The sequence below is a fragment of the Anomalospiza imberbis genome, chromosome 1, assembly GCF_031753505.1.
Source record: "Anomalospiza imberbis isolate Cuckoo-Finch-1a 21T00152 chromosome 1, ASM3175350v1, whole genome shotgun sequence".
Taxonomy (NCBI): Eukaryota; Metazoa; Chordata; class Aves; order Passeriformes; family Viduidae; genus Anomalospiza; species Anomalospiza imberbis.
In genome coordinates, this window is record NC_089681.1 from 137,049,835 (window position 1) to 137,076,622 (window position 26,788).

The following is a 26,788-nucleotide window of genomic DNA, read 5'->3' on the forward strand; positions in this document are numbered from 1 at the left end:
CTTCCTCTGTTTTTAATAACTTCAAGGTCCTTTGACTTCACTTGGGGGAATCTTCAGTGACTGCAGGACTCCAGACAAATCTGCAGGAGTGCCTCCTTCCAAGGACTGCACCTCCATTTGCAGCCCACAAAGTGTTCTCAGAAGAGATGTAGCAAAAATTAGCCCCAGGTGCAGAGAGGCAGCTCTGAGATGTGCTGTCCTCTGTACTTTTATCATGATCTCTACAGGCTGCGGCATCATGAAGACAAAAAGATGTCCCTTCACTCTGACATTGTTCAGTAAATGGTCCCATTTCAAATGGTCCAGCCTGTTCCTCCCCTCCCCACCTCTTCCCACCCCCTAAATCCAGGGCCAAGGCAGCTTTCCCAATGGAGAGTCGTGAGCTCCAGGAACAAGGACCTGCTCCATGTGGCACACCATGACTACCCAAGCAGAGCAAAAGCTTTTGTCTTGGGAAGAAGGGATTTAAACAGGACTGTCTTCTACAGCCAAGGAGAACAAACAGAGCTGTAGCCATGCAGACAAGAAGATAATTCTGGAAATTTTTTCTAACAACACAGAGGAGACAAGTATTTAAAAAACCCAGAACGCCCAATTTGCTTGTCAGAGTCAAGATATTTAAATAATAAACTGTAAGTTGTGGCAGCACAGCTTCCTTGATGGAAACCCTTGCTATCGTCTCACCCACATGAAGCTGCTCTGTGACAAAACTTAAACCTTCTACTGACTGACTACTGTGTCAGCTACAAGACTTCACCACAGGAAAATACAGGAGTTTCCCAACCAGCAAAGCCACAAAGAACTTCGCAGGTACCCTGCAGGGGCAGGGTGCAAGGGGTCTTGCTTAAGGCCCCCCTGCTGCTGGTGGCATTGTCTTTGGTGGCTGCATCATGTGTCAGCAGCTGCAGGCTCACACCTTCACTGCTGGAAGACAAAAGGAGATGACCATAGAAAAGCAGGTCAATGACAATTACTCCCAGAGCCCTGGAAAACCAGGGCACCAGGAAACCTGTATTCAGTTCTGGGCTCTCCTGCAGACTTCTGCCGTGACCTTGGGCTCATCATGTAACTTTACTGCCCTTGTTTTCTCACTATTAACTAGAGCACATATTGAATAGGACTCAATTTATGAACTTGTGTAAAAGCGCTTTGATAGCCTGGGGTAAAAGTCAATTAAGACAGGGCAAGCAGTTGATGGGCCCAACCAATTACTAAAGTAAATGATTCACAAATATGCTTTTTTTTTTTTTTTTTTTTTTTTTTTTGAGAGTGTCATTAAACCAAAAGATATTTGCAAATTATTCACCTGTTTCTAGAGGCTGAATAGATCATGGGGAAGGGAAAGGCGGGGGAGCAGGCAACCAACAATGCTTCAAAAACGTCTGAAAACCATGTTGAAGACAAGCCCTTTGGGTGCATGGCCAGGTGCCAGCGGGAACAGCAAGTTTTGGAACGGTCTGCTGGTGTACTCCATCCCTGATAGACCCGTCTTCCCTCCCGCAGCTTTTCCCTGAGCTAAGAAAGTTGACGTCGCTCATCTCAGCTGAACCATGAGCTGTGCTCATCTGTGGAGAGAGAGGGAGGGCAGGAGCTGCCCGTCCAATTTTCCGGAGCACACCAGCACACCCGCTGCCCGCCGCAGCGCCCGGTGCGCCGCTGCCCCGCGGAGCCGCCCGCGGGCGCGCCGGGCCGGGCGGGGCGGGCCGCGGGGGACGGGCGGGGCGAGGGGCCGCCCCTCCCTCCCTCCCTCCCTCCTCTCCGTCCGTCTGTCCGTCCCTCCCGCCCCGCCCGCCGCGGGCTCGGCGCCTCCCGCAGCCGCGGCCGCTGAGCGCGGCCCCAGGCGCCACCCGCGGGTCCTGCGCGGCCGCCCGGAGCGGTGAGTCCCGGCGGGTCGGGGAGGGGGCGGCGGGCGGCTGGAGGAGGCGCGGGAGGGAAGGACGGCGGCGCTCGGAGGTGTCCCGGAGCGGACGGCGGTTCGCGGCAGTGGGGGGCACGTCCCTCGGGTTCCCATCCTTTGCACCTGCTCGTTCTTCTCTCCCCGCCGTGACCGCCGCCTCTGGCGGGGCTCTCTGCCGGCATCCCCCCGGGAGCTCGCCCCGAGCCGAGGTCCCAGGGAAGTTGCTCGGTGCCGCTCGCTGGAGCCGCTCCCCTTCATTCACCTCCGGTCGCTGCGGTCCCCTGCGCCCGGGACCGGGGCTCCGGCTGCGGCTCGGTGCCGGCTCTCACCGACCCGAGAGGATGTGGCACCAGGGTCTGAAACACCAAGTTCCGTCCCTCTTGGTGTTTATCTGTACTCCGATATTTGCACAGTAGTTAAATGGCTCTTTGGGTTATTTTACTTTCTGGTGGTTGTTTTAAACCATGTCCTGTTGCAAAGGAGACAAAACCCCAGCTGTTCTGTCAGAAGGAGATCTGTGCTGTTATGTCATTTCATAATTGCCTCAGAATTGCAAATCATGGCCTTAGTCTGCCACTGGATCTATGCCAAAGGACTCTTGCATCTATTAAGGATGGGTGGTTGTTTGGGTTATTTTCCTTTTTCTTTTTCTTTTTTTTTTTTTTTTTTTTTTTTTTTTTTTTGTTAAAGAGTTGAGAATAATGGCTTTTTATTGGTGTGGGCTCTACATGTTAAGTTACTCCAGCCCCATGTCTTTAAGTGAACACACGATGTAACTGTTCTAAGTAGTCAGTCTGATTCACTGAGTCAAGACATTAAATCTTGGCTAGTGACAATGAGAATTGTGTCCTGCTGAAAAGTATTCAACTGCACTTCTTTGCGTGAGCTGAAGCCGTTTCTCATTGTTACTTCAGAAGCTCAGATTCTGCCCAGACTGGCTGTTGCTTTTTGTGGGTAACAGGCACATGGAAAATAGCAACCTTCTGGCTTCAAACTAAACAATATCAGATTAATGACAGAGAAGGGCTCTACAGATCAGAGATGCAGTCACTTGCAGAGCCATAATTTGTGCCAGCACTTGGTTTGTAATCACAGAGGTTAGATCTGCTCTACTCGACTATGCTCTGCAGTTCTACCACTCACCATGGTACCACTTGGAGGAAAAAGTGTGGTCCTGCCAGCTATTCCCTTTTCCAAGGACGCTTTGGGCAGCAGGAGCAGGAGGAAGTTGAGGTAGACTGCTGCCGTGGGGCAGAGAAGCTGGGCATGGCTGTGCCCCTCAAGGCAGGATCATCTCTAAGCTCTGCCATCCGGGCACATTAGAATACCAACTAAAACACCAATTTAATCTGCCATTTCAAAGGCTGGGCTCTCCTGCATCCTCCCTTCCTATGGTGATGTTAAGTATTTCTCCACGCTGCAACATGCATTTGCCAGCCCTTGGAAAAGACGGATCTTTCAGGGTCTGCCAGGCTGTGTGTATCAACTGGCATATTACAGTACTATATTGTTCTTTAGATGCATAACTTCACTGGCCTCTTATGACCTAAAAAGCACACAGAAAATAAACAAGGGCATACTGTTCAGTGGGAAGGATGCAGAAAGTTCTTCTATGTTAGCTGTTAGTTAGGGAAACATGACTTTTAAGTGTTTCTCCTGATTGTCAGAAGAATGACATGGCGCATGTGAGCTTGTGTTTTTGCCAAGCAAGCTCTACGTGGAAGGTGAGGCATTTCTGAACTTCTTGGTCACCTTGGAACTAGTTACGAGTGCATAGCAAAGTCCTGCCCAAATCTTCTCCTCTAATTAATTTGGCCAGAGGCCATCCTAATTAACCTTGAGGGAGTTCAGGGGTAGGAGGGCTTGGTATGAAACAATTGTTCTCTTGTAATTTGCTGTTCACAATGTGTTGACCAAGCTACATCTCTAAAATCCTCTGGGTCTCTTGCTGAAGCCATTACACCAGTTTATTTTTTTTTAACAGATGTTGTTTCCTAATCCTTGAGTGGAAGGGTTATCTTGCTTTCTGCAATCTTGTTATTGTGCTTTATTGCAAGGGCAAGGGGGCTTGGGCTTACTGGGGAAAGTTACTCACCAGTTCCAGCTGTGAAGGAAGGGGTTGGTCAGCCTTTCAGCAGTCCTGATGCGATTGTTAAGGTCTCGATGTGAACTGATGGCATCTTTTCACATCTACCTAGAAATAACCCTCAGTTCTGGTACTGGCAGTGCCTGCAGGGAATGAAAAGCTGCAGGAGCCTCTTTGCCCAAGAGTATTACAGTTAGGATATTAATGGAATTTGTCAGCCATAACTTGGACCGTCTCAAATGGTGAGGCAAGGGAAAAAATCTGAGATAGTTGAAAAAAGGAAAAAAAAGTTAAAGGCTGGGTTCTGCTTTTTGAAAATGCTCATGGCACCCTGCAAGTCACTAAGAGCATGATGAAGGGCGGATAAATGAACAGCTGTTTCTGACATTTCAGGATGGTCCTTGTGATGATGACTGCTCACCTTGTTGGTCCAGGGGGCTTATCTGTGCTCAGGAAGTGGGTCACCCTTCACCGGCCTGGTGTGTGGTGGGCAGTCCTGCCCAGCACACGCAGTTCCTCAGCAGCACAGCATTGATTGTGTGTAGCCTTCTCTAGCATCTGTCTAGTTTTTTTTCTATGCTAGTGCACAAAAATGCTACTTTGGCATTTATTTTCTGGTATAGCGAGGGGTCAGGGGGAAATCCTGCCGAGACTACCAGTCAGGACACACGGATCCAAGAAAGAAAGATCAAAGCCGTCTATAATACAGGAAGAAGCAGAGGGTCAGTCCGGAAGAGAGGGCATTTGATTATACGTACAAGGGGAATATAAAGAGGATAACACGCAGGAGAGGATGGTAGTGTCTGAAAATGAGTAAACAAACAGATGTGTAAGACTATGCTGAGAATTTATTTACTCCAAAAGACACAATCCTTACCTCTTTGAAAGAAGAGAAGACCACACCAACCTTGGAATACTTCTGCTCCCAGCCACATTTGTGAGCAGGAGAAAGTGTTTGTTTATGGATCCCTCCTCCGTGAGTCCTGGCCTGATGGGGCAGCCTGTCCTGCTGTGATTAGTAGGATGCTAATGTGTGTAATCCTTTTGATCACAGAGCCCAGGCTCTATAAGTCATGTCGCTGTCACCTCAAAGAAGTTCAGCCATGTGATAGATCCCTTATTAAAAATTTTTGCTTTGACAGATTTAATACAGTTATTATTGAGATCCCTTTTTCCTTTCTTTTCTTTTGTCTTGTACAAATGGAGAGCTTTTCTATTAAAAAAATACAAAAAAAAAAGTTGTTCATGAAGTCCTAATGTGGGAGTAGCTTATTAGGACTTTGCCCATAGGTATTTTAGGTGAGATGATTAGCCCATAATATCTTGATTTTAAGATGGGAGCAACAAATGTGATTCCCTGTGCTTTGTTCTACCAAAATGAACTGCTCCATACAAAACTGTAAACAGCATGGAAACATTCATCTGAGTCCTAAAAAACATCCTCTTCCGCAGTTCCTTTTTGGGAGGCAAAGAGTTGACTAATTATACTTGGTGTAATAAATGTACTATTTTGCTCTCCTGTTGTGACAGACAAAAGCTGTCATTTGAGGAAATACACCATATGCTGCCAATTGGTGTAAGGACTGGTTATATCTGGAGCACAGAGTATCAGTGAGTGCTTTTTAACAATTGCTCCTTCTCTGAAAAAAATCTGGGCCAAGTTCAGTGGACTGATGTGCTGGTCTATCATCAGTGAAAGCCAGCTGTTGACATTTTGAAAACCAGCTAATACAAACAGTGGTATCTGTGCATGCTTGGACATATCCTTTCTCCCTGTTATGCATTTACATCTATTTGGATGCTTAAGAGCCTCAGCCTATCAGTGCTCAGTCAGGCCTGGATTGGTCCATGACAAATTTAAGAATCAAACTTATTTCAGATACCAACTCCCATCCATGCATAATTGGACACATCTTTCAGCATTGTGTGAACCCAGTACTCAAACACCCACATTACTTAAAAAAATAATCTCTCTCTCTACCATTTTTTTCTTGGCAAATGCGAGAAAGCAGAGTCTGAAACCTCCTAACAAACGGCAGCACCTGAAGAGCAGCCATCACTCATTGAGATGTGCCCCAGGAGATGCTGTGCACTCTCTCATGCCATGGTGGGTTTTCAGATGCATCTGCACAGGGGAGATACAAGACAAGAATAACTACCTTCTGAACGTTAAATAAACTCTTTAAGACTTGTTCCTCTCATCCTTCCCGCTTCCTAATTTTATTGGAGACACATTGTATCATTAATTTGTTCTCTGGCACAGTTCCTCCAGGATTTCAGTGAGGTCTTTTTGCTCAAAGAATGCAAAGAGGATGTGAGCTGTAATTTTCACTGTCTGTGAATCTCTGTGTTAGTGAAAAAATGTGAACTCTCCTGCCTGCAGGTAATGAGAGTTGGACACAAAAATTCACATACTTCTTTTTAATTTCTTTGAGGTGAATGGGAGGGACTGGCCTGGGAAGACATGCAGAAACAACATAAAGTTGGCTTATCTTCCAGCAATAACTTTGGCACGTCTTCCTCCTGTGTAGTCTGCAGAGATGATTATGCATGTAGCACTAGCGGCTTTGAAGCCTTCAGTAGCACTGGCTGTAACGGGAACTTTCTGAAGCTTTGCCTGGTGAATGTCCATGATCTGATCAGAGTCCTTTGGTCAGGACCCCATTCTGGTGCCTCTGCTCATCTGCTGCCTCTTCTCTGCTCAGGAGCCTTCAACCTGTGATGTGTGGTTTGTGTCTCAGCCTCCCTGTCCCTTCCATCCCTGGAGGAGAAGCAAAGTTTCTTTTTCTACCCCTGTGCCAGACCTGCTCCCCCCTAGCACACCCCCCCAACTCTTCCCTGCAATGCAGAGATGTCAGGAAAGGAGGGTGCAAGGAGAGTTGTAGCAGAGGGGCTGGAGATAGAGGGGGAAAGTCACATTGTATTTGAGGTGAGGTGGCTGCACTGAGATTTGTAGGAAAGAGTTTTGATTTTCTTGGAAATGTGTGGGGCATGCCAACAAAACAAGACATCTTTTGGGGGGAAGGTAGAGGAAGAATATTAAAAAGTTTCGTTTCCATCCCAAATCCCTTGTTTCTGAGGCAGGAAACAAGCATCATGCTTCATCTGCATCACTTCTGATAGATATTCATTCAGTCAGTTCTTGAAAACCTGTATTGATTCACAGCCTACCAGCATAAACAGTCAATAACTATCATTATGGCTAGACAGCTCCTTTTAATATCTAATCTAAATCACCCTTGCTGCCTCCTAAGTCAGTACCTTTGGTTATCCACATCTGCAGGGAGTAGGACAAGGTTATTGCAGCCTTTTAGCAGCCTAACATATTTAAAACTTTTTATAGTCTCTCATTCTCTCACCCTCATTCATCCACACTTTTCTTCCAACTAAACAAGCCCAGTTCTTGTACCCTCTTCTCTAGGGGTCACACTTTTTTATCATTCCTGTGAGCATCTTGTTTGAGGTAGGACACAAACTGGATATAGGGCTGAGAGGAGTAAAGAGCCTGATGTGTGATGCTCCTCTTGATCCATCTCCACGCTTATTCACCTGTGTCTACCAAGCCCTGCACTGCTCTTATCAGGAAACCATAGAATTGTTAAACTTGGAAAAGGTCTCTAAGATCATTGAGTCAAATCATGTCATCCCTCTTTGTGACTATAGCCCCAGAGACTCTTTTCCTGTACTGTTCCTTTTTGTTTTGCATGACATCCTTCTTCTTCAACATGTTTTTTTACACCTGCCTGTATTGAATCTCAATCATTCATTTCAGACTGGGTCTTTGATTATTAAGATTTTATTCTAATTTTAATCCCTGAAAATGCTCACAACATTCCCTAGAGATTTGTAATTGTAATCTTCCTCCTAATTTACAAGTCATTAATGGAAATGCTGAGTAGAACAAGACCCCAGGCACAGCCCTTATGTGTGTTTTCAGGTTGATATTGGACTTGCCACTGTTCCTTGAGTACATATTTGAAGCATTTGTATGCCTGCCCACAGTAAATTATACCTCAGTTGTATTCACCTGGTTTGCATATAAGACTATCACATGCATTCATCAAGGCTTTCCTCATTCCAATGTGTGACTTCTGCTGTTTTTTCCTCCCTAGTCACTATGCTCCCAGCTCCGTCAAAGAAGAAAATTAAATAGATTAGGCTTAATTTGTTCTTGACAAGTCTGTATTTTCTGTTTTCTCATGACTTTATCATGTGGGAGTGGATGCAGCTGCAGTGCAAGGCAGCATGCAGGGAGATGGAAATTCTTCTTGGATCGCACACCAGCTCCCTCCTGCTCCATGATAAATCCACACTTGTTACAAGTATTTACAAGGGACTTGAACAATAATTTGTCTGATATAATATCAAAGCAAGGCTGTTTGGTCTATGATACCCCAGATCTGTCTCCTTCCCCCTTTTGTTTGAAGTTAAATAATATGTTTGCCCTTCACTCATCCTTTGAGAATTTCTAGAAGGTATTTACTCATGTCTAGGAGGCAGCCCTGACTAGTTCCCTACTCCTTCCTTACTCCTAGCCTATGCTTAATTAAGCCCCACAAGTTGGATACATCCAAGTTGCATTAATGTTCTCCAGTCTTTTTCCTGTGTTCTAGACTATCTTTGCATTAAATAGCTAACATTTGATCATAGTGAATATTATTGTTGAAGGCTCTTCAAACACATTAATTTTATCTTTCCCAATGGAGCGTGTCTACAAGTCAGTGGCTGTGGTGCTGGTTGTTTCCATAGCAGAAGGCAGGGGCATGGCATTCTGGGGTGGCTGCATGCACAGCACCACTGCAGCTGGCTGGTTACAGTCCCATCTGACTTTATTGTCCTGCAAAAGATGAGATTAGCAAGGTAAAAACCTTGTTTAATGTGCTTTTGATAGGCTGTTTTATATGTACTCATGCAAAGCCAGAGTGAGAAAACAGGAGCAATTAAAATGTCCAAAGCCTTAGATATTCTCCTGGGATATAGCTCAGGGTTATATTTAGCCGGAGCAAGTAGCACCATCTAGTATTGAAACAACCATAAGAACCTGTTTTCCATTGCTCTAGTCTGTCAGGCTTTTATCACTTGATCTGAGACTTTCAGGTTGTGTCTCTCTCTCAGGCTAGGTTTATTTTAATATTGTCAGCTAAACCAATTCAGCCATTTCCAAGAAAAACTAGAGGGGGGGGAGAGAAGGAATGTTGTTTTGCCCACATTAGAAAGCGGAAAGAAAAAAAAATTCAGCTTTTTGATTAAAAGCTGCAGTGCCATCATGTTCAAGAACAGATCTATGGTGACAAGGCTTGGAGACATCTGTGCATGTTCTTGGCAGATTCATCTCTGTTTTGAGTTACTCTATTTTCTGAAGACTTTTCTCCCCATCCATCAGCACACCCCAGCCTCTGGTGCTGAGCAGCCCACTGGTGACCCAGCCCTGTGCTCATGCCCTTGCTGCTCCAAGCCATGTGCCAGCAGAGCATGCCTGTGTAGCCCCGGCCCAGGGCTGTGCTGCTGGAGTGAGATCATCCCTGTAATGACAGCTCCTGCTTCTTCCAGGTATAGGTGAGATGGGGTCTCAAATCTGGGAGCAGAGAGCAGGCACAGAGGCTCTTCTGCTGGAAGTGTAGACAGGACAGTAGGTGTTCATTAGGAGGGGAAGGAAGAAATTGGGGTAATGGATGCAAACTGAGCACTGGCCAGCAGAAGCTGTGAGGAGTGCAGGAGGAAGGACAGACTGACTGCCGCAGTGGTGAGCTGTGTGAGAAGAGTGGCTCAGCTGGTGGGACCAGGAGACAGGAGGGCAGAGAAGGGATCCCAGAGGAGAGGGGGAGGACAGCAAGAAGGGTTGCTGAGTGTGGGAAGGGGGAAATGAAGGCACTGGGGTACATGGTGGTGAGGAGTTAACAGGGGTGGGGGGATATGGGGCTTCCTGGACAAAAGTGTTGGTGTTGGATTAGATGGACAGAGGGATGGAGGAAAGCACAGTACAGAAATTATTTTTTTGGCTCATGCCATGTTTTCATTGTGTGGACAGCTATTTGCCATACTTAGGTTCATGTGCAGAGAGAGGCACTAAGTTCTTGCAGCAGTTGCTTTGAATGTACCTAATTCACTTTTAAAGCTGAGTCCTTCAAAAAATCAGATTGTAAGCACTTCATGCTGGGTGTCTAAAGTGGAGAGGGTTGTTTCACTTTATTCTGTCTGCATAAATATTCTGTCTGGCACATGTCTGATATGAAATTAGAATAATGTCACCCAGACCTGAGTGAAGATAAGCTAGTTTAATGTGTGACCCATCTAGATAATACTCTTTGTAATTCAGATGCCTGTTAGTAACTGTATCTTCAGAGCAGTGTTTGAATAGCTGCTGTAGAGACAGCCCAGGAAGAACTGCCATCACCTAGCCTGCGTACCAGTGGAGGCCAGAGTCCTGCAGAATTCAGTAGCCTCCAGTCATGTAATTAGAGACTGCAGCAAATTGTGTGTCCATGCAGGGTGCCTTGATTTTGGCAATTCTTGATGTTGTGTGCTTAATTTTGCAGTATGAATCATGTTCCTTTGATGTTTTATTTTCTTGAAAGTTGTACAAAATCATTTATATTGTTGTTATAAATAGTTATGCAGCGGTGGGAGGGCAAATCATGCTCAAGAAGGACTTCAGGAGTTGTATTCAGCCAGTTAAAGGGTTACCACCTTCCCCTACATTTTAAGTAGTGAAGGGCAGGAGAGATGTTACAGAGGGCAGCCAGGACCAAATCCTCTGTCATTGCTGGTCTCCCACCCAACATGTGGCTGCTGTGCCAGGACACTCTCTGGAACTTGGGCTAAAGGAAGGAGCCTGCCAAGGGGCTGCTCAGAGCACCATGAAGGGAGCATTCAATGCCATGCAAGTCATTTCAGAGCACAGAGGTAAGACCCGCTTCTGCCATTGCTGCAGGTATTGGCATTCATCATCACTGGTACTGGCCATCATATAGATGGTGGTGGTGCCCCCCCAAAATAACAAGACTGGGGAACCCCTACCACTGAAAACAGCTACAGACAAAGGCAGATCATAAATAGCAAACAATGTGTTTCCCCCACTGAGAATGAGTTCCAGAAGCAGCTCAGAGGAAACTAGCACCAAATTTCTTCAGGGTGTTTTTCAGGAGTGCTTTGGGCTTTCCTCAGGCCGGAGGTGAGATCCGTGCTCATGGAATGAGCACCCCAAGGTGAGGTGCTGTGATGACGTTTCCATCTGGTGATCCCATTGTGTTCCACTTGCCCAGGCTGTGGGTCTCCATTGTGTCTGCCTACATGGGGGCTGATGCTGATTTCCGCCGTTCACACTTGTTTCTTTGCTTCGGAGAATGCTGTTGAGAAGTTTCCAGAGAAAATCTTGGCCCCTGTTTCCAATGTAATGCAAAGTTGTACCGGCTGCCGGGGACAAGTCGGAAACACTGGCAAGATAGCAGGCATCCTCAGGAAGCAAACCCTATCAGAAAGCACTGATGTCATTGGCAAACAAAACAAATGAGGGCTGGAAAAACAAACTGTTTTGCAGCGTTGTTGATCTTCCCTCAAATTAGAAGCTCTGCACAGCTTTTACTCTGCGGTCCAGACTGACAGATTATTTACATGGAATACTGCAGCAATGGTTTTGTTACTCCTGCCAATCCAATTCCTTTGATTTTATTTTTTAGGCTTATTTATCTAGGGGAGGGTGGGGCGAGTGTCCCGGAACTCTAGCCAGATTCAGAAAGCTGGCCAGCATCCTTGCAGATGATGGGTGCTGACATGGTTGATGTCCTGCAAGCTTTGATCAGGCAAGACTTCTGGCTTCCCTGCCCCTGATCAGGTCCAGTGTAGGAGATGCTACTTCCCCATGACTTCTGCACAGGTCTTTGAGGCTATGTCCTGACAATGTCCCAACTAGTGGCCACCTGTCACCACTACTACTGGCTCCTTGGAGCTTGTACCATAAACACAGAGCAGGATTCTCTCCCTTGGTTGTTCCCATTGCGGTGTTGTGATGGGCATAGTGTTAGCATCCTTCTCCCAGATGGGAGAAACCATGGGGTTTCCCCTTCCACACAGGGTGAGTTTGCAGAGCAGGAAGGGACGGTCATACCAGTTCCTTATGGCACACTTCCACTTGTTGCTCCTCACCACTGCTGCCAAAAGAAGGATCAGAGGAAACCCCATGGGCTGGAGGTTTCTTGCCCACACACCTTTGCCTCTCTGATGGCTGTAGTGGGCGGCAGAGAGGGGGTTAAGCTCTTCTCCAAACCAGCCTTCTAAGAGCAGGAAAAGCACATTTCTTCCTTGCACCTGTGAGCGCTGATGGGCTTTCTGCTGTTTATGGTAGTCACATTGGATCTTTCTCCTGTTAGAAGCTGAACAGCTCTAGCAGCCAGCTGTTCCCTCTGCTCTGCTCTTACCTGGCTCCTTGCACAGTCTGGGCAGGGGGTGGATGGAAAATCAGCTTTTTAGGTCAGCATTCAAAAATAACCCACAAAGCCTTCTCTTCCTTCCATGAGGGAAGGGTCCCACTCCTCCCTGCTTTCTGCCTGCTTGTACTTATTGCTGGCTCATCTATTCAGAGCTCTTACTGGGAATTTGGAGTTCTGTTCTAGCAGGGGCTAATATCTTCAGCACAGAGCTTTATTTTTCTGTTTTTAAAGGGTGTGTAGTTTACATGTGTGAAAAGGGAGGAGATTCATTAAGCTCTAGGGACAAACTGGTTTAGGTGTTCAGGAGGCTCTCAGGGTGGAAAGCTACTTTTGCAGTGTTCCAGGTTAAATTGTGACTCTGCATAACAACTGTGCCTGCTTTTCTATGCTGTGAGCTTTCCTTGGGCGAGTGCCGTGGCCACCGTGGGCAGCGCAGCAGCGGCTGGAGGGTGCCTGGGTGCCTGGAGCTGCACACCAGGCTGGCCCAGAGCAGCTGGTCAGACTGGCTTCACAGCTGGCACAGCATCCAGGAGTCAAGGTGGGACAGAAAATGGATGGGGCACAGAATAGGCAAAAAGTGGCCATAATACATAGAGTGCTGCAGCACAGAATCTGGTTTATATAGCACACCAACCCATCCACTTCTGTGTATATGTATCCTGAGAGATTTAGTACTAATTAACATGGAACAGCCATCTCAGTAGTTGCTTCATTTCAAGGAAATCCTTGTGAACAGTAGTGAACAGACTTCTCCCTTTCTTAATGCCCAAAAAGAGTATTAGAGACCAGTGTATAAAATGCACTTTTGTGTCATGATCTTTACAGAGAGAGTCTCCTTTTAAGCAGCTGCCAGTGCAGGGCTCATGATCCTCAGGTGGACCTGCTACTACTAAGGACACACAGTACTCACTAGATGTGTTAAATGAACTCTTCATGGAGGGAAAATAATCTTGTATGTATAATATTTATGTATAATAATAATATTTTACATAAATCTATTTCTGTGGGTTTTACCTTTTTATCCACCTTTTAAAAATTTCTTTCTTTTGTTAGCACAGTTGAAACAGGGAGAAGTGTATCAGAATGGGTCCATTGTTTTGTACAACCTTCAGTACAGAACATTATCTTAAAACTCTGGAAGAATGGTATTCTGTAATTGCCATTATAAGCTGTGAGAGTGGTATAGACAATAGAGACTGTTTTCAGCCAACTAATTCTGTTTGCTGGATCTTTGCTCTAGTCAGTACAGAACTAAGGGCTGTCACTGGGGAAGAAAAATCTTGACCAACCTGTGTCTTGCATATCCTTGAGATGCAATACACATGGGCATCACTGTGTTGTTTACAGTCATGTTACACAATGGAAGTGTGCTGTAAAAGCAGCATACTTGAAATCTTAGGTTTTGTCTTATTCTAGCTGAGGATTGCAGCAGGCCAATGCAGGAAGTAAAGAAAGTAATCTGTAAAAAAAACTGCTTAGCTGGGGTATTGTATGATATTACCTGGGTTTCTCCTGTGGTTGCATAATTCATTTTTGTTCTTATGCATATTTTGTCCTTGTTCATGTGAACATTTTTTTTTAATTGGAATATGCAGAGCTGTAGGGAGAGGCTTATTGCTCTGTAATCCACCCCTTCCTCCTGCAGCAACTTAAAACATAATACAGAGCACACCTCTCCATGACTGGAGAAAAAGAATTGTCTCAGGAAAAGCCTGCTCAAGCTGTAGGCTTACCTCCAGTGCAGAGTTTTTATTTTGAGGTCGCATTAGTGAAACCTGAAAGCTGCAATCACCAGTGAATTCTTGAGTGAAAGGGACTGAGTCAGCAGCAGCAGCACAGCATCTGCTGCTTGGCTGAGTGCAGGGAGGTGTATTGTCTAGGGAAGGACAGCACATGATTCATCAGCATCTCCATGCACTTTTCTTCATCTCTTTTATTAAGAGGGTGAAAAACTGAGTAGAGGAGATGAGACTTCTAGCTTCAGCATCCTACCAGCTGATCAAAGGTATCTTTTCTTGACTAAAGTGGCCTTCTGATTGTTTTTGGTTATGTTTTGTAGTGATGGGTCCAGCTGGAAAGAGCTTTCTGATGCCACAGCTGTGAGTGAAACCTGCGCAACATGTTCAGTGTTGAAGACCTTCTGATTTCTCATGGATACAAATTGTCAAAAAATCCCCCTGTTTCATACGAGAACAGATATGATGGATACCGGCATGAAACCACAGGGAACAGATCTGCTCAGAGAACAGCACTGAATGGGATTGAAGCAGAATCCAGAGCTGCGGCCTACAGCAAGAAACCTCTGGTGAAAACCAGCTCAAGCAGCACTGAAAGCAGCCATGGGAGCCAAGGGAGGCAAGCAGGTCCTGGTTACCACCATGACCTTCAGGGTTTGTCCACTTTTCATACTTCAGAAGGGGGGTAAGTTTCAGCATCATGCCATGGCTTTGCTTTCTCTTTCTTTTGGTCTTGACAGATAACTAATCATGACTCTAACCCTTCACACCATCTTCCTGTTATCCTTTCCTGCTCCCATCCTAGTAACCATTTCCACTGGATGTCCACATCGAGTGACACATCCATTCACCTTCTGCTAGAGAAAGGCCTTTGGGAATACTGGGATAATGGGAAGTGGCTGACTGTGGGAAAATATGTTTTACTTATGTGGTCTGTATGAGAAAGGCCTTTCTGATGGACTTAGGAAAGCTTAGTTCTAGCACGGGGGAAAAAAAAGGGGAAAAAGGTCTTCCTTTTCAATTCAGTTTTAAAACTGCAGCCAGCTTCTTCTGCCACTTACACACCCAGATTTTACTGTGGATTCAGCCACATGGAGCTCTTGGTGGGTTTTCCTACATTCACTGAAGACTTGCTTGTTCTCCTAAGGCTGCTCTTGTGGAGTAAACATGAGAAGGTGCCTGTGCACTTCTTTTTTAAAACAGCTCCAAGCCAGTGGAAGCTCTTGCTGTCACTCCAGAAAAGGTGCTTATGCAGCCGTGGCTTGCTCCACTCCGAGTACGTGCACAGCGGGGCTGGGCAGGAAGAGCTGTGTGTACACACCGACGCTCGGCCATTGTTCTGCGGCTATTTGAGTGCTGCAGATGAACAAAGGAAAGGGGCTCGAGCAGGACTGGATGCCAGCCCAATTATGACGATGGTTTACAAGGAAAAGCCCCTTCCTCCTGCCCAGTGGGCTTGAAACTGAAAGCAGGCGAAACATTGTCACCTTGGGAGCTTGTCCTCTTACAAAGACCTTCAGTTACATGTGGCAAAGCCATGTGTCCCCTTACTCCTGGGCTCGTCTGCTCTTTCCCTTCACATCTTTTCCCCTTGCACGTCTGTTTGCCTGGAGCAGGAATGGCTGCTGGTTGCCAGTTAGGATAATGGGCAGGAAGAGATGTGAGCCCTCTAAAGCAGTCATAGGACAGCAAGTCCTGGTGAAGGTCTCCAGGTACAACCATCCACTCTAGAGAAGGAAGGACAGAACACAAATGTAAGGGTAATTGGGAGGATCCTTTCTGGTGTGTTTTGGATGAAGTAAACTGGACAACAAAAAAAGTGAAGAAAGATACTGAAAAAGAATGAAAGGGAAAAAGATTTTGAAGCAGGGGAAGAGAGTGTGCAGTGGTGCTGAAGCTGATGCTCAGTTTAGTGTGGAGAAATACTGTTGTGAAGAAGATCTGGCTGTGCAAGGCTGGAAGCTACCACAGCACTGCTGCTCCTGCACCCTGTTAGTCAGAGCCCGTGTGGATGCACAGGGGTTTGGGAGGGCTGCTGCCTCCCTGCTTCCCATTCCTCTGGGTGCATCTGCAGGGACTCACACATCTGCCCCACATCTTGGATATGGCAGAGATATCTGTAATTGCTGGCCTTGGCTAAATACCAATAATGCTCTCTAACAGTTTAAATATCTCTTTCTATATACAAGGGGTGGGACCTGCCAGTCTACAGCATAGTTAAATATTAATCCTTGTTTTTATAAGTGGCCTTTCCACATAAAATAGGGAACACAACCCTGGAAATGGCTTTGTCACACTTTCATAAAAATAGAAATATTTTCTTGCTATTACTGTTACAGCAAACTCTGATTCCCAGTGAGCCTCCTGGGAACTCTCACAAGGCACTAGCAGCTGGAAAAACCTTTGTATCATCCCTTCCTTGCCATGCCTGGGAGTGTGGAGTGCCTCCGGGTTGGAGCGTGACACAGCCGTGGCAGGGCTGGTCTGGGATGGGAGGAGGGAGCTCTCCAGGCTGGATCCGGGGAAGCCGCAGCACTGCAGCGCCTCGAGTCGGCTCCTGAGCCCCTCCAGATGCTCTCCCCAGCCACAAGGCTGCCATGTCGTGTGACTGCTCTAAAGCTGAAGAGAAGATACCTGTGGTGGCCCAGTTGGGCGTGCTCAGGCCTGCGACAGGCGGGCCATGGTGAACTCCAGACGTTTTGATATCGCTGCTTGGTTTCTGGACTGCTATGGGAAATCAGCTTCTGGTTCCCAGGCTGGGAAAGTACTGCACACTGCAGAGACCTGGGGACAATTTGGGCCCAAAGAGAAGATGCCCACCCAGCAAGATAACTCTCTGGGCATTGCAGGCTTCCTGCCACCATTTCCTGGTGCTCCTTTCCCAGTTAGCACGGAGCAGGAGAGGGCCTGAACAGGCCATGTGTGTCCTTCACAGATGGTGATAATTCCACAGCAACTCTGAGCGTGGCTTAGGGTCCTTGTCCAGGGAATTATCTACACCATACTCTTGTTTACACCGCTGCTGTAGAACTAATCATCTCCCATACACCATGGAAATGGGTGATGTTGTCAGCCTCGTGGCTGCCTTTGCAAGCAGGTTTGCAGGGCTTGTGGTGTTTTGTGATGGCAGGGGATGATGCTGTTTTCTCTGCTCATTAAGGTTGTTCTGTTAATCAAAACTTGTTGAGGAAGGTAGAGGCTTCATAGCTACTGCTCCTGCTGCTTGTGAGGGGAGAGTGATGTTCCCGTGAAATGGGGAAGTGGTGTTTGGCTCCATCCTGTTGTTCTTCAGGCAAAGTGTGAGGGAGCTCCCTCCCACCACCTCCTAGATGGTGGGAGGGCTGTCCTGGCTGTCCTTGCTTAACTGAGCATTCAGAGGCCACACAGTAAAGGTTTGGAAGAGGAGACAAATCAAAGAAAATCAGAAAGCTCATCCTGTGGGTATATAGATGAGAATTCTCTCTTCCCAGGAGAACTCCCTCCTGATTCTGTTCTAAGGAGAGAGAAGAGGCACTTTGCTGAGTTGTTTGTGTGGGAGGAACTATGTTAGTACCTAGCAAATTTAGTGATAAATAGATATCATCATTAATGAGATCACCTGCTGGAACAATTAGAAAAGTATACTGGTGTTTTCCAGTGCTGGGTCTCAGAAGAGTGTATGTGAGGATAAGATCTCAAAATAGAACAGAAGCTGCCAGTGTCCAGAGCAGCCCTCTGAAAATTTTTCCACCTTGCTGGCTTTCTTAATGGTGCTCTTTGTGGGGCACTAAGTCTGCACCAGTGCCTACAGCTCATGCAGGATGAGCTACTGAGTGCCCAACACATTCCACTTGCATGCTGGCAGCCAGCAACAGGGACAGACATTGCCTACATAGCCCTGCAGTGGCCTAATTCTGCAGGGTTTGGACTTCGATGCCTGTGCCACGCTCCTTCACTTTTGGCCCCACTATCTGCATCATGTGAGGTCCTGCTGGTCCAGCGTCACCCTAGGGGAAAAGGGCAGCTTCAACCCATGGCTCTGAGCAAAACAGCTCAGTGAAATGTGGTCATACAGCCAGTGCAGGGTAGACTGATGGCCTCATTTCTCATAAAGGCCTAAAATTCACAGAAAGCTAGACATAGTTTTGGGGGTTTTAAGCCATTTTAATTAAACTAACTTTATATAGAATAAATTCAAAGCACTTTATGAGAGCAAATGTGATACTCATTAGAAGCAGGCCTGTTAGAAAAGAGTTCATAATGTTAAAATCCACCTCCTTGATCCCTTGGGACCCCTCTGTCCCTGGAACTTAAATCTCCACAGTTGGTCCCATGGGACTGCTCCATCCTTGGCTCCATCCTCCTCCCCAGCTGTCAGGCACGCGGAAACTGCTGTGTCCAGGTGTGCATTTCTTTGTGCATCAGCACCAGCACATCCTGGAGAGACACAGAATTGTGTAGTGGCAGAGTCCGAGATGAGCTGCTGCACAGAAGGGCTGTGAAGTCTTCTCTTTAGTGGTGTGTCATGGGCACAGAAGACTGCACCATGACTGGTACGCATCATTCAGAGATCTAGCATTGCTGAGGCTGCAGTGAAACATTTTAAACTTGGAGTGGCTCTTGGAAGTTTCCCCTTCCACCACTTCATTGACTGCAAGACCCCGAAGTGCCACATGTCCCGGAGGGAGGCACTCTCTGCTGCAGCTGTGGCCACAAGCAGTGTGGTTGTGCTGTGCTCCCCCACTGCCTCCTGCCTGCCTGCCTGCAGTGCCTGCACGCAGGTGTGCAGGAGCTGCTCTCCATCACTGAGAGCAGAGGAGACTTCAGGATGGAGCTGCACTGGAGGGTCCTTGGAGCATCCTCTTCCCACCGCACAGTGCAGTGTCATCTTCAGAAGTTTACAGGGTCCCTGATAGAGGCTGGCTGTGTAACCACTTCTAGTGCCTTAGCCAGGACTTAGAGAGACAGATACTGTCTGTCCTATGAGTAGATCTTAGAAAGGATCAGGTTTAAAATGCTCTAAATGCCTCCTTCTAAATGTTTTTTTTACTGTCTTGTGGCAGTGATGACATAGTACAGGTTACACGGTGGTTTGTATCATGTTCTGAAGTTCATGACTGGAGCCTAGTTATTAACTTTTAAAAATAAATTTAATCTTTTAAACCGCTTTTAATAAATGGAGGAGCTTTCTTTCTGTTGAAAAGGATTTTGGGTTACTTTGTGGAGTTTTTTTAATGGTGAATTAAGCTTTGCAACATCACAGGAAATTTAAAAATCAGAATTTTTAGGTGCTTTTCTAAGATATGCTACCACTTAAGCAGGAATCATCTCCAAGAAGTCTGATGGCCTGTGCTGAGCAAGATGTCAAACTAAATAATTGTAATGGTCTCTTCTGATCTTGGAATCTATGACTGTACTTCCTGCAATTTCTGTAGACCCTTTTACAATGATGGATAAAATCAATCAAAAAGAGCAACCTGTTCATTTTCTCCTCATTCTTGTTGGACCCTGTTTCTCAATTCATTTTGTAAACACAGATACAAATGGTGCCACAGCAGTATGGGGATGAGATGAAAAGGTAGAAGACAGCATTTGTTCAGCTGTGTGTTTCCACATGGAAGTGTTGGTTGTTACTACAATCAGCTTCTGATATAGAAGGTGTCCTGTTATATTTCATTGATTTATGGAGATGTCTGTTCCTTTTTGGGGTTCAGCAATCAAACTGTATTTCATGCTTCAGAGGCAGAACATTTTGTTCAGAAGTTCAATCTTAATCCAATTGAATTAATATGAACAAGATGCTCCTTATCCCAGTCTGGTTTTTAAACTTTTAGATTCATAGGATGAAAATAATATTCATAAAAGAAAATTGCTGTGGATCTGCATGGCTTAATTCTCATTCTGAATTTTGACTTGTATTATGTCTTCACAAACTCTTATTTAAATAGATCATTGTTTTCAGTAAAAAAGAGCCAGATGACACTGTTTATATACCTTGGGGTGGAGGGAAGAGGAAGAAATTCTTGGGTTCTATCTACATACTTGTCCTATTTCTGTCAATTTTGATTTTTCTTTCCAGTCTTAGGCTGGTGGCAGCCACATAGTGTAAAGGCAGTTATATTGTTGGACACGTTAGGTACAAGAATAGCAGAATGCAATTAAAGTAGAAAATTAATTATTTATATAGAAGAGTACCAATTTTGTTCTGCAGAAATATATAAAACAGTTTACACTCCATTCAGAACAGACAATGAACCTATTATGTTCATGTAAGTCTGTGTTCTGAATTTCTAATCTGCAATGTCTAATGTCTTTCATATTTCACTGATAGATTCTTTTATTTAAGAATTTTATACTTCTTTTGAAGTATTTTACATTTTACATATTGGTTCCGTCTTATTCAGAACGGTGTTGATACATCACCATTGTTGTGACATGTGTCATTTAATCCAAAGCACCCAGAAGAAATTTGTTCCCTCAGAAAGATGTACAAGAATCAATTCAGGAACTGACATGTTTAATTTCAGCACTTTTACCAGGATGCAAATCATGTCTCTTACAGACTATATCTTATGAAATCTTATGATATAGACACCTACCTGTTTTCCCTATCTCTGCTTCTTGGAATCCTATTAAACTTGAATACCACAGTAGTCTCCTTGACATTTATAGATTTTGATTTAGCAGGATACAGAAGAAATTTAAGACACTCACTTCTGGTTTTAGAATGGCATCTTAGAATCAGAGGCTGGTCTGGGTTGGAAGGGACCTTCAAGATCACCTAGTTCCAAGCCCCCTACTGTGAGCAAGGAATTTTCTAATGTCCATCAAGGAGAGTGGTGCATGTTTGCACAGCAGGTAACTGTGTGCATTTGTCTCTCTTTCTAACATATTTGCATAGCTAACAATATGTCAGAAGAGCTTCTTTCCCTTCCTTTACCCATGTTAATTGACTGACTTTTAAATCCTTTCATTAAAATTGTCATCTGGTTGCAAATAGATTACACAAAACCCCATTGGCATAACTCATCATTTGACCTCCTAATGGCTTTACCCATGGTAGAAAGAACAGGCACCTGTGCACACTGCCTCTGACACTGGTTTTTTTTCCAGGGTTTATGACAGGCCTCATTTAGCATGGTCTTCCCAGCCCAAGACTGATAAAGATCTCGCTTACTGGAGAAGACGAGGACAGGACTTCAGTGTGCTACTGGGCTATTCCCAGAAGGCCAGTGTGGAGATGAAAGGCCTGGCTGCAGCCCCAGGGGCAGCCCGGCACCCCAAGGAGAATCAGCTGAAGGTGGGAACAGGTGCAGGGTATGTCAAAAGAAGCGGCTTGCAGGAAAGCTGTGAAGTGTCCAGTGACTGCAAATGGCAAAGTCTGGAAGTAGAGAGCTGGAACCAGCCAAAAAGGGTAGGGAGGCAAATGTCCGAGGGTGACAGGGAGAAGCTGCTTCAAGAGCTGTATTCGCTGACCCTGGGAGACAATGTACTCAGCACCCACAGCAGGGGGAAATCGCAGTCATTGCCAAGGGTCCTTTCACCTGAGAGCATGAGGTGCGTGGAAATGCCCTCCCTGACCAACAGCAACAACTCGCTCAGTGTCACTAAAACCCCCTCCTATCCCCCAAACAGACTGAGTGTGGAACCAGCCAAGCACCATGGAACAGGAGGCAATTTCCTTCCCCTGGTGAAGCCCAAGTATGGGAGACCTCTCAAGCCTCCATCCTATGAACTGCAGCGGCAGACTAGGGCACCTGCAGAAACCGTGGGTTTCCAGGACCACTACCAGAAAGAGGAACCTGTCTCCTACTTAGCCAAAGTCAATGAGCCAAGGCAAGATGCTGGCATTCCAGAATCTGGTTTGGAGCCCCCAGTGTATGTACCTCCTCCTTCTTACAAATCCCCACCTCACCAACACGTGACCCCACATTCCCCCAATGAAGTGCCTAACGCCAACACGTGCGCCAGCAGTGATCCACAGGGTCCTGCAGAGCGGGTTGTCCCCTGCCAACGACCAGCAATGAATACTTTTGAAGTGGGGGGTGACCCTTGCAAAGACAACCATTTTCCTTATGGGAAGCAAAGCCATGCAAGGCGCCCTGCTGACCACCTGCGTTCCGTTCAGTATATTCCCTTTGATGATCCTCGGATACGACACATTAAAATTGCACCACTGGAAGGTCTGCAGGGCAACTCTAACCACACTGAAAATGCATGTAGTCCCAGTTCTGGTGCTTTGCAAGAGAGAAATCTTGAAGTACAGTACAACAGTGCCTTTGTGGATGCATCAAACTTGTCCAGTTCTGCAAAGGGAGAAAGAACTTCCGACAGCTCCACCCATAGCAACAGATGGTTGGCACCATCCATCCGAGATCAGGAAAAATGTGCCTTGCCGGACCAAAGAGACAATTGTAGAGCAACTAATCACAGCCCCCGTAATGAAGCCAGCACAGAGTACACGAAGGGCAAACTTTCTGTAAGAAATTCGCATATGGACAACACCTGTGAGACTGTTACAAAAGTGAAAAAGTTTGAACCTGGAACTGGGATGCAGAGCAAAAAGAGTTCAAAGAAAAAAATGAATGAAACTATATTTTGTTTGGTCTCCATCCCAGTTAAATCAGAATCCAATCTGCCAGATACAGATAGGAACAACAACATAACTCACAGCCCTGATAAGAATAGGTTTGATAACAATGGGGCTTTGCAAGAACAAAGTCTCTTAAGTATGTCTTCAACAGACTTGGAGTTACAAGCGCTTACAGGAAGCATGACCAATAAAAATGAGTTACAAAAACAAGAGCTGTGGAGACCAGAAGAGTTCAAACAAATGAATGACCTCAGATTTATTCAGCCTACAAAACACAGAGAGCTCAAATATTCTGGCTCCTGGCCAGGTGATCAGTACAAAGACCAGCAGACACAGACCAGCTTCTCTGAAGAACCCGAGAGCCCACAACTTTTCCATGGTACAAAGCCTGGGAAGCCTGATAGTAGCAAACCGCTATCTCCAAAGCTCCCTGGATGTTCAACATCCACAATGGGGGCAAAACAGACAGGGTCACCTGACGAGAGAGGCTGCAAGCAGAGCAGTTACAGTATGAAAGGCCAGACTCACCTCAGCCAGTCAAGCAACAGTGCATTTTCCAGGACTGCTGCCTCAGTCCTTCAGTCTCCCTCCCCAAAAGCCCACCAGAGCCATCCTCTGCCTGTCCAAGAGAGGGAAAATGGCCTTCTTTCCAAGGGGGATGTAGTTAAGGGAGAACCAAGTGCTCCCTGCAACAGTACAGAACCATTTGGGCAGTTCCTGTTGAAACCTGTAAGTCGCCGTCCCTGGGATGCAATAAGTGAGCTAGAAAGTTTTAACAAGGAGCTGCAAGGGCAGGAGGAGAGCACAAGCAGTGAAGAAGATTTGGAAAGTGCTGCAGCTCCTCTGCAGGCAGGTGCCTTTATGCAGAGCAGGGAGTCCAGAAATGAGAAATCAAGCCAGGAGCCAAAACATGGTGGGAAGTCAGAAATGGTTGTGCCAGAGGTGCCTGTATTTAGGTCAGGAAGGGTTAAAAGTAAGTCTGAAAGTTGGAGCATGGGGACAGAACATGGTAGCGAGCCAAGATGTGTTGGCTCTCAAGGCTTCTCAAAGCCAGGAGGGAGCAGTAAAGGAGTCAGGCCAGCAGATGGAAGTCTGATAACAGAAATGGGGATGGGGGAACCCAAGAGCAGAACAAGTGAACAGCCAGTTCATGAGCGCCATGTCAAAAGTGTTTTGTCCAGTAGCCCAAGTAGTTCATGTCACAGTAATCCTTTCAATAACCCTGTCTTGCAGGAGATGAGTGAAGACCAAAATTACCTAGACTTTGTTAAACTGAGCAAAGGTGCAACTCCCACAAATGATAGGGTATTAGAGAGAGGGTCAGTAGTACGCTTGTCACTAACAAAGAGGAACCAAAGGTGCTCTGAGCCAGATTTGAGGTCAGTGGGACTTGATGTGGCCCCAGAACCTGGTGCTAACAACTCTGATCACTCTTCGGATGCAAATGCAGTGGAAATCCCTGTGAATGAGTCATTGCAGGCAAGAGCTGCAAGAATTTTAGGTATAGATATAGCAGTGGAGTCTCTCCTTCCAGATGACCATGTTGGGGCCCACCCAGGCACTAGCCCTTCAAACAGTGCTCAGGACTTTGAGTCATCAATGATAGGGAGCGCAGTAAGTAACAAAGAAGGAAAAAAAGAAGATTCTTATGAAGGCAGACGAAAGTGTGGCTGGACAGAGAGTGCTCTCTTTGTCAGAGCAGGAGGGCGATCTTTATACCCTGTTGAATGCCAGGCCACTCTCCAGGAAGCCAGCGCTAAACCTCTGGTAACTGAGCAAGTTCTTGAACAACCTGTGAATCCCAGCCAAGGTGAGGACCAAAACTTGGTTTGCAAGTCAGCTGCTTATCAGCATTCAGAAAAGAGAGTGAGGAGCACCTCAAAAGTGATAGAGACACTGCAAGGCAAGCTCACGTCTCCACCCAGCCGGACTGCCATGGATCGCTTGGTGCGAATGAAAGAAGTTGACTCTGTGTCACGGATGAGGCGTCTGAGCATTAAGAGCGCAGACTCGGGAGAGGAGGTGGATGAGGAGAAGCTGTCGAAGGTACCAGAGGAGAGAGGAAGCAAACTGGCCAGCTCAGGGGCTGTTTCCAAGCGTGTTATCTCTCTCAGTGAAAATGGATGTTTAGCTGGAATGGACAAGAAGAAGATCGACAGAGATTTTTCGTTAGGTAAGACCCTGTAATGGGAGATCCAGATGGGTACTCGTTTCTTATGTAATGGGCATGATCAGTTTGCTTATGCCCACGTAATGCTTTCAAATAGTAACAGGCTGTAGGTGGTACTATCCTCATCTGGGAGCCACCCACTTTGCTCTCCTTGTGGAAAAGATGAGTGTTCTCTGGTCCCATTTTAGGAGTTGTTACTGTAAAGCTCACTTGTGGTACAGAAATTCATTCACAGAGACTGGAGTGCTCCCCAAAGTCTTATTTCTGTCTAATTGTTTCAGGGAATGGCCAGGCTAAACCAGTGGAGTTCAAAGACAGTCACTCTAATGCCAGTGTTTGGGAAGATGTGGTGATTTAATCATAGGTGTTCCTTGAATGCCAATTTTTTTCCTTCTCTAATACTTAAGTAGACACATACTATATCATAGTTAAGAAGAAACTAAAAATAAAAATCTGATGTTCTTCTATGAAACCTCTGGGAAATGGCTGCATATAGGGGCCTGGAAATTCTCTCTCTCTCATGAATATTTTCCAGATCAGATGTTGAGAATGACTATTAACCCCAGGACAAATGGAAAGCTGACTTTTTCAGTGAACACCTTTCTTCTTTTTTTTTTTTTTTTTTTACTATTTTTTGGTGTTTCTGATCTCTCTAAAACATATAAACTTGTGTAGTCCATAGTAACATGAGCTATTCCCTCTCTAAAACAGCTTTCATTTAGCATTTTGTTTAACAACTGAAAATCAGTTGTTGCTATAGACTTGTGTAAAGGGATAAATCTCCCAAGCCACCTGCCTCATCCATTAAATAAATTGGAGTGAGCAAATATACAGTGTGAAAGTTGTTAAATTAGTATTAATCTCCTCCTTATTTTTTCCATCCTTTCTGTTACAGTTGACACTTTGCCTTGAAATCTTCACAGGTTATTCATTTAACCTTATTGATAAAAATCTATTCACAGTTTCCCAGTACAGAGGGGCTGAAATTAAATGAGGTATTCTTTAAACTGGATTTATGCAATTCCAGCTGAAAATAAATGCTTGTATGAATTCTAAATATTGACTCCTGCAGCCTTGAAGCCTTTTTCTCCATGTCTTTCTCTGTATCCCGCATCTTTGTCTCTTTCTGCTCTGAACTGTATTTCTCCAGACCAGATTTTTCAAACAGACTGATTCAGCTTTCTTGTACCCATCAGGTCTAGTATGCCCCACATGCATTTCATATGCTTTCCTCCCTTGGGGTTTCTGCTGGAACGAAGAAAATAACTGTTTTGGTGACATGACTTCAGGGATGTATCAAAACAGATTGCGTGTGTTTTATTGGAGAGTTATTCTGCAGTAAATTAGGTCTAAATTTATCCCTCTTGCTGACAATGCTAGGCTTATATTCTGCAGTGTGTTCCCACTGCAGCAGCTCCCTCACAGCCATAACAGCTCTCCCCATGTTTGGATGGCATGAATGTCCCTTCCTGCTGTGCATGTCCAGTACTGCAGGGTGACACACATGGGGTGGGCAGGTGGCTTCTGGCCTCTTCCCATCCAAAGAGACCCTGATTTGTTGCTGGCCCCAAAAGCTTCACCTTACAGAGAGTCTGTAGAGTCATGTTTCTAAAAAGGCCTGCTGTTTTGTCTTCCACTTTTAAATCTCACTCCAATTTTCACAATAGCTCATTAGTACCACTGAAAGCCCAAATGAGAATTAATCCTGAAAAAACATTGTATTTGTTGCTTTCAAAGAGCAAATATTCCATTCTAAAAGGCCACTCTATTTGGAGCAAGGTAGGGTGATGTTAGTCTTCTAATTGCAGACTGGGCCTGTCACAGAGGCTGCAGCCCTTAGCAGAAACAGGCTTTCACTTGTATAATGTAGCTTGGCAGATGAACAGTCATCTCAGAGTAAG

The 26,788-nt window shown here is 45.7% G+C and overlaps 1 protein-coding gene across 5 annotated transcripts in view; it reads left to right on the top strand.

The window, feature by feature from the left end:
- JCAD (junctional cadherin 5 associated) overlaps positions 1 to 26,788 on the top strand; it is a 60,244-nt gene that overhangs the window by 29,514 nt on the left and 3,942 nt on the right. For 2 of the 5 annotated variants that reach the window (XM_068172566.1, XM_068172538.1), the window contains 2 exons: positions 14,469 to 14,830; positions 21,238 to 24,890. In XM_068172566.1, coding sequence (XP_068028667.1) covers positions 14,529 to 14,830; positions 21,238 to 24,890 — 3,955 coding nt within the window. In that variant the 5' untranslated portion in view covers positions 14,469 to 14,528. Of the gene's footprint in view, positions 1 to 1,787; positions 1,877 to 10,993; positions 11,189 to 14,468; positions 14,831 to 21,237; positions 24,891 to 26,788 lie in introns of those variants that run through there. The other 3 variants (XM_068172546.1, XM_068172556.1, XM_068172575.1) reach the window with 3 other exon arrangements.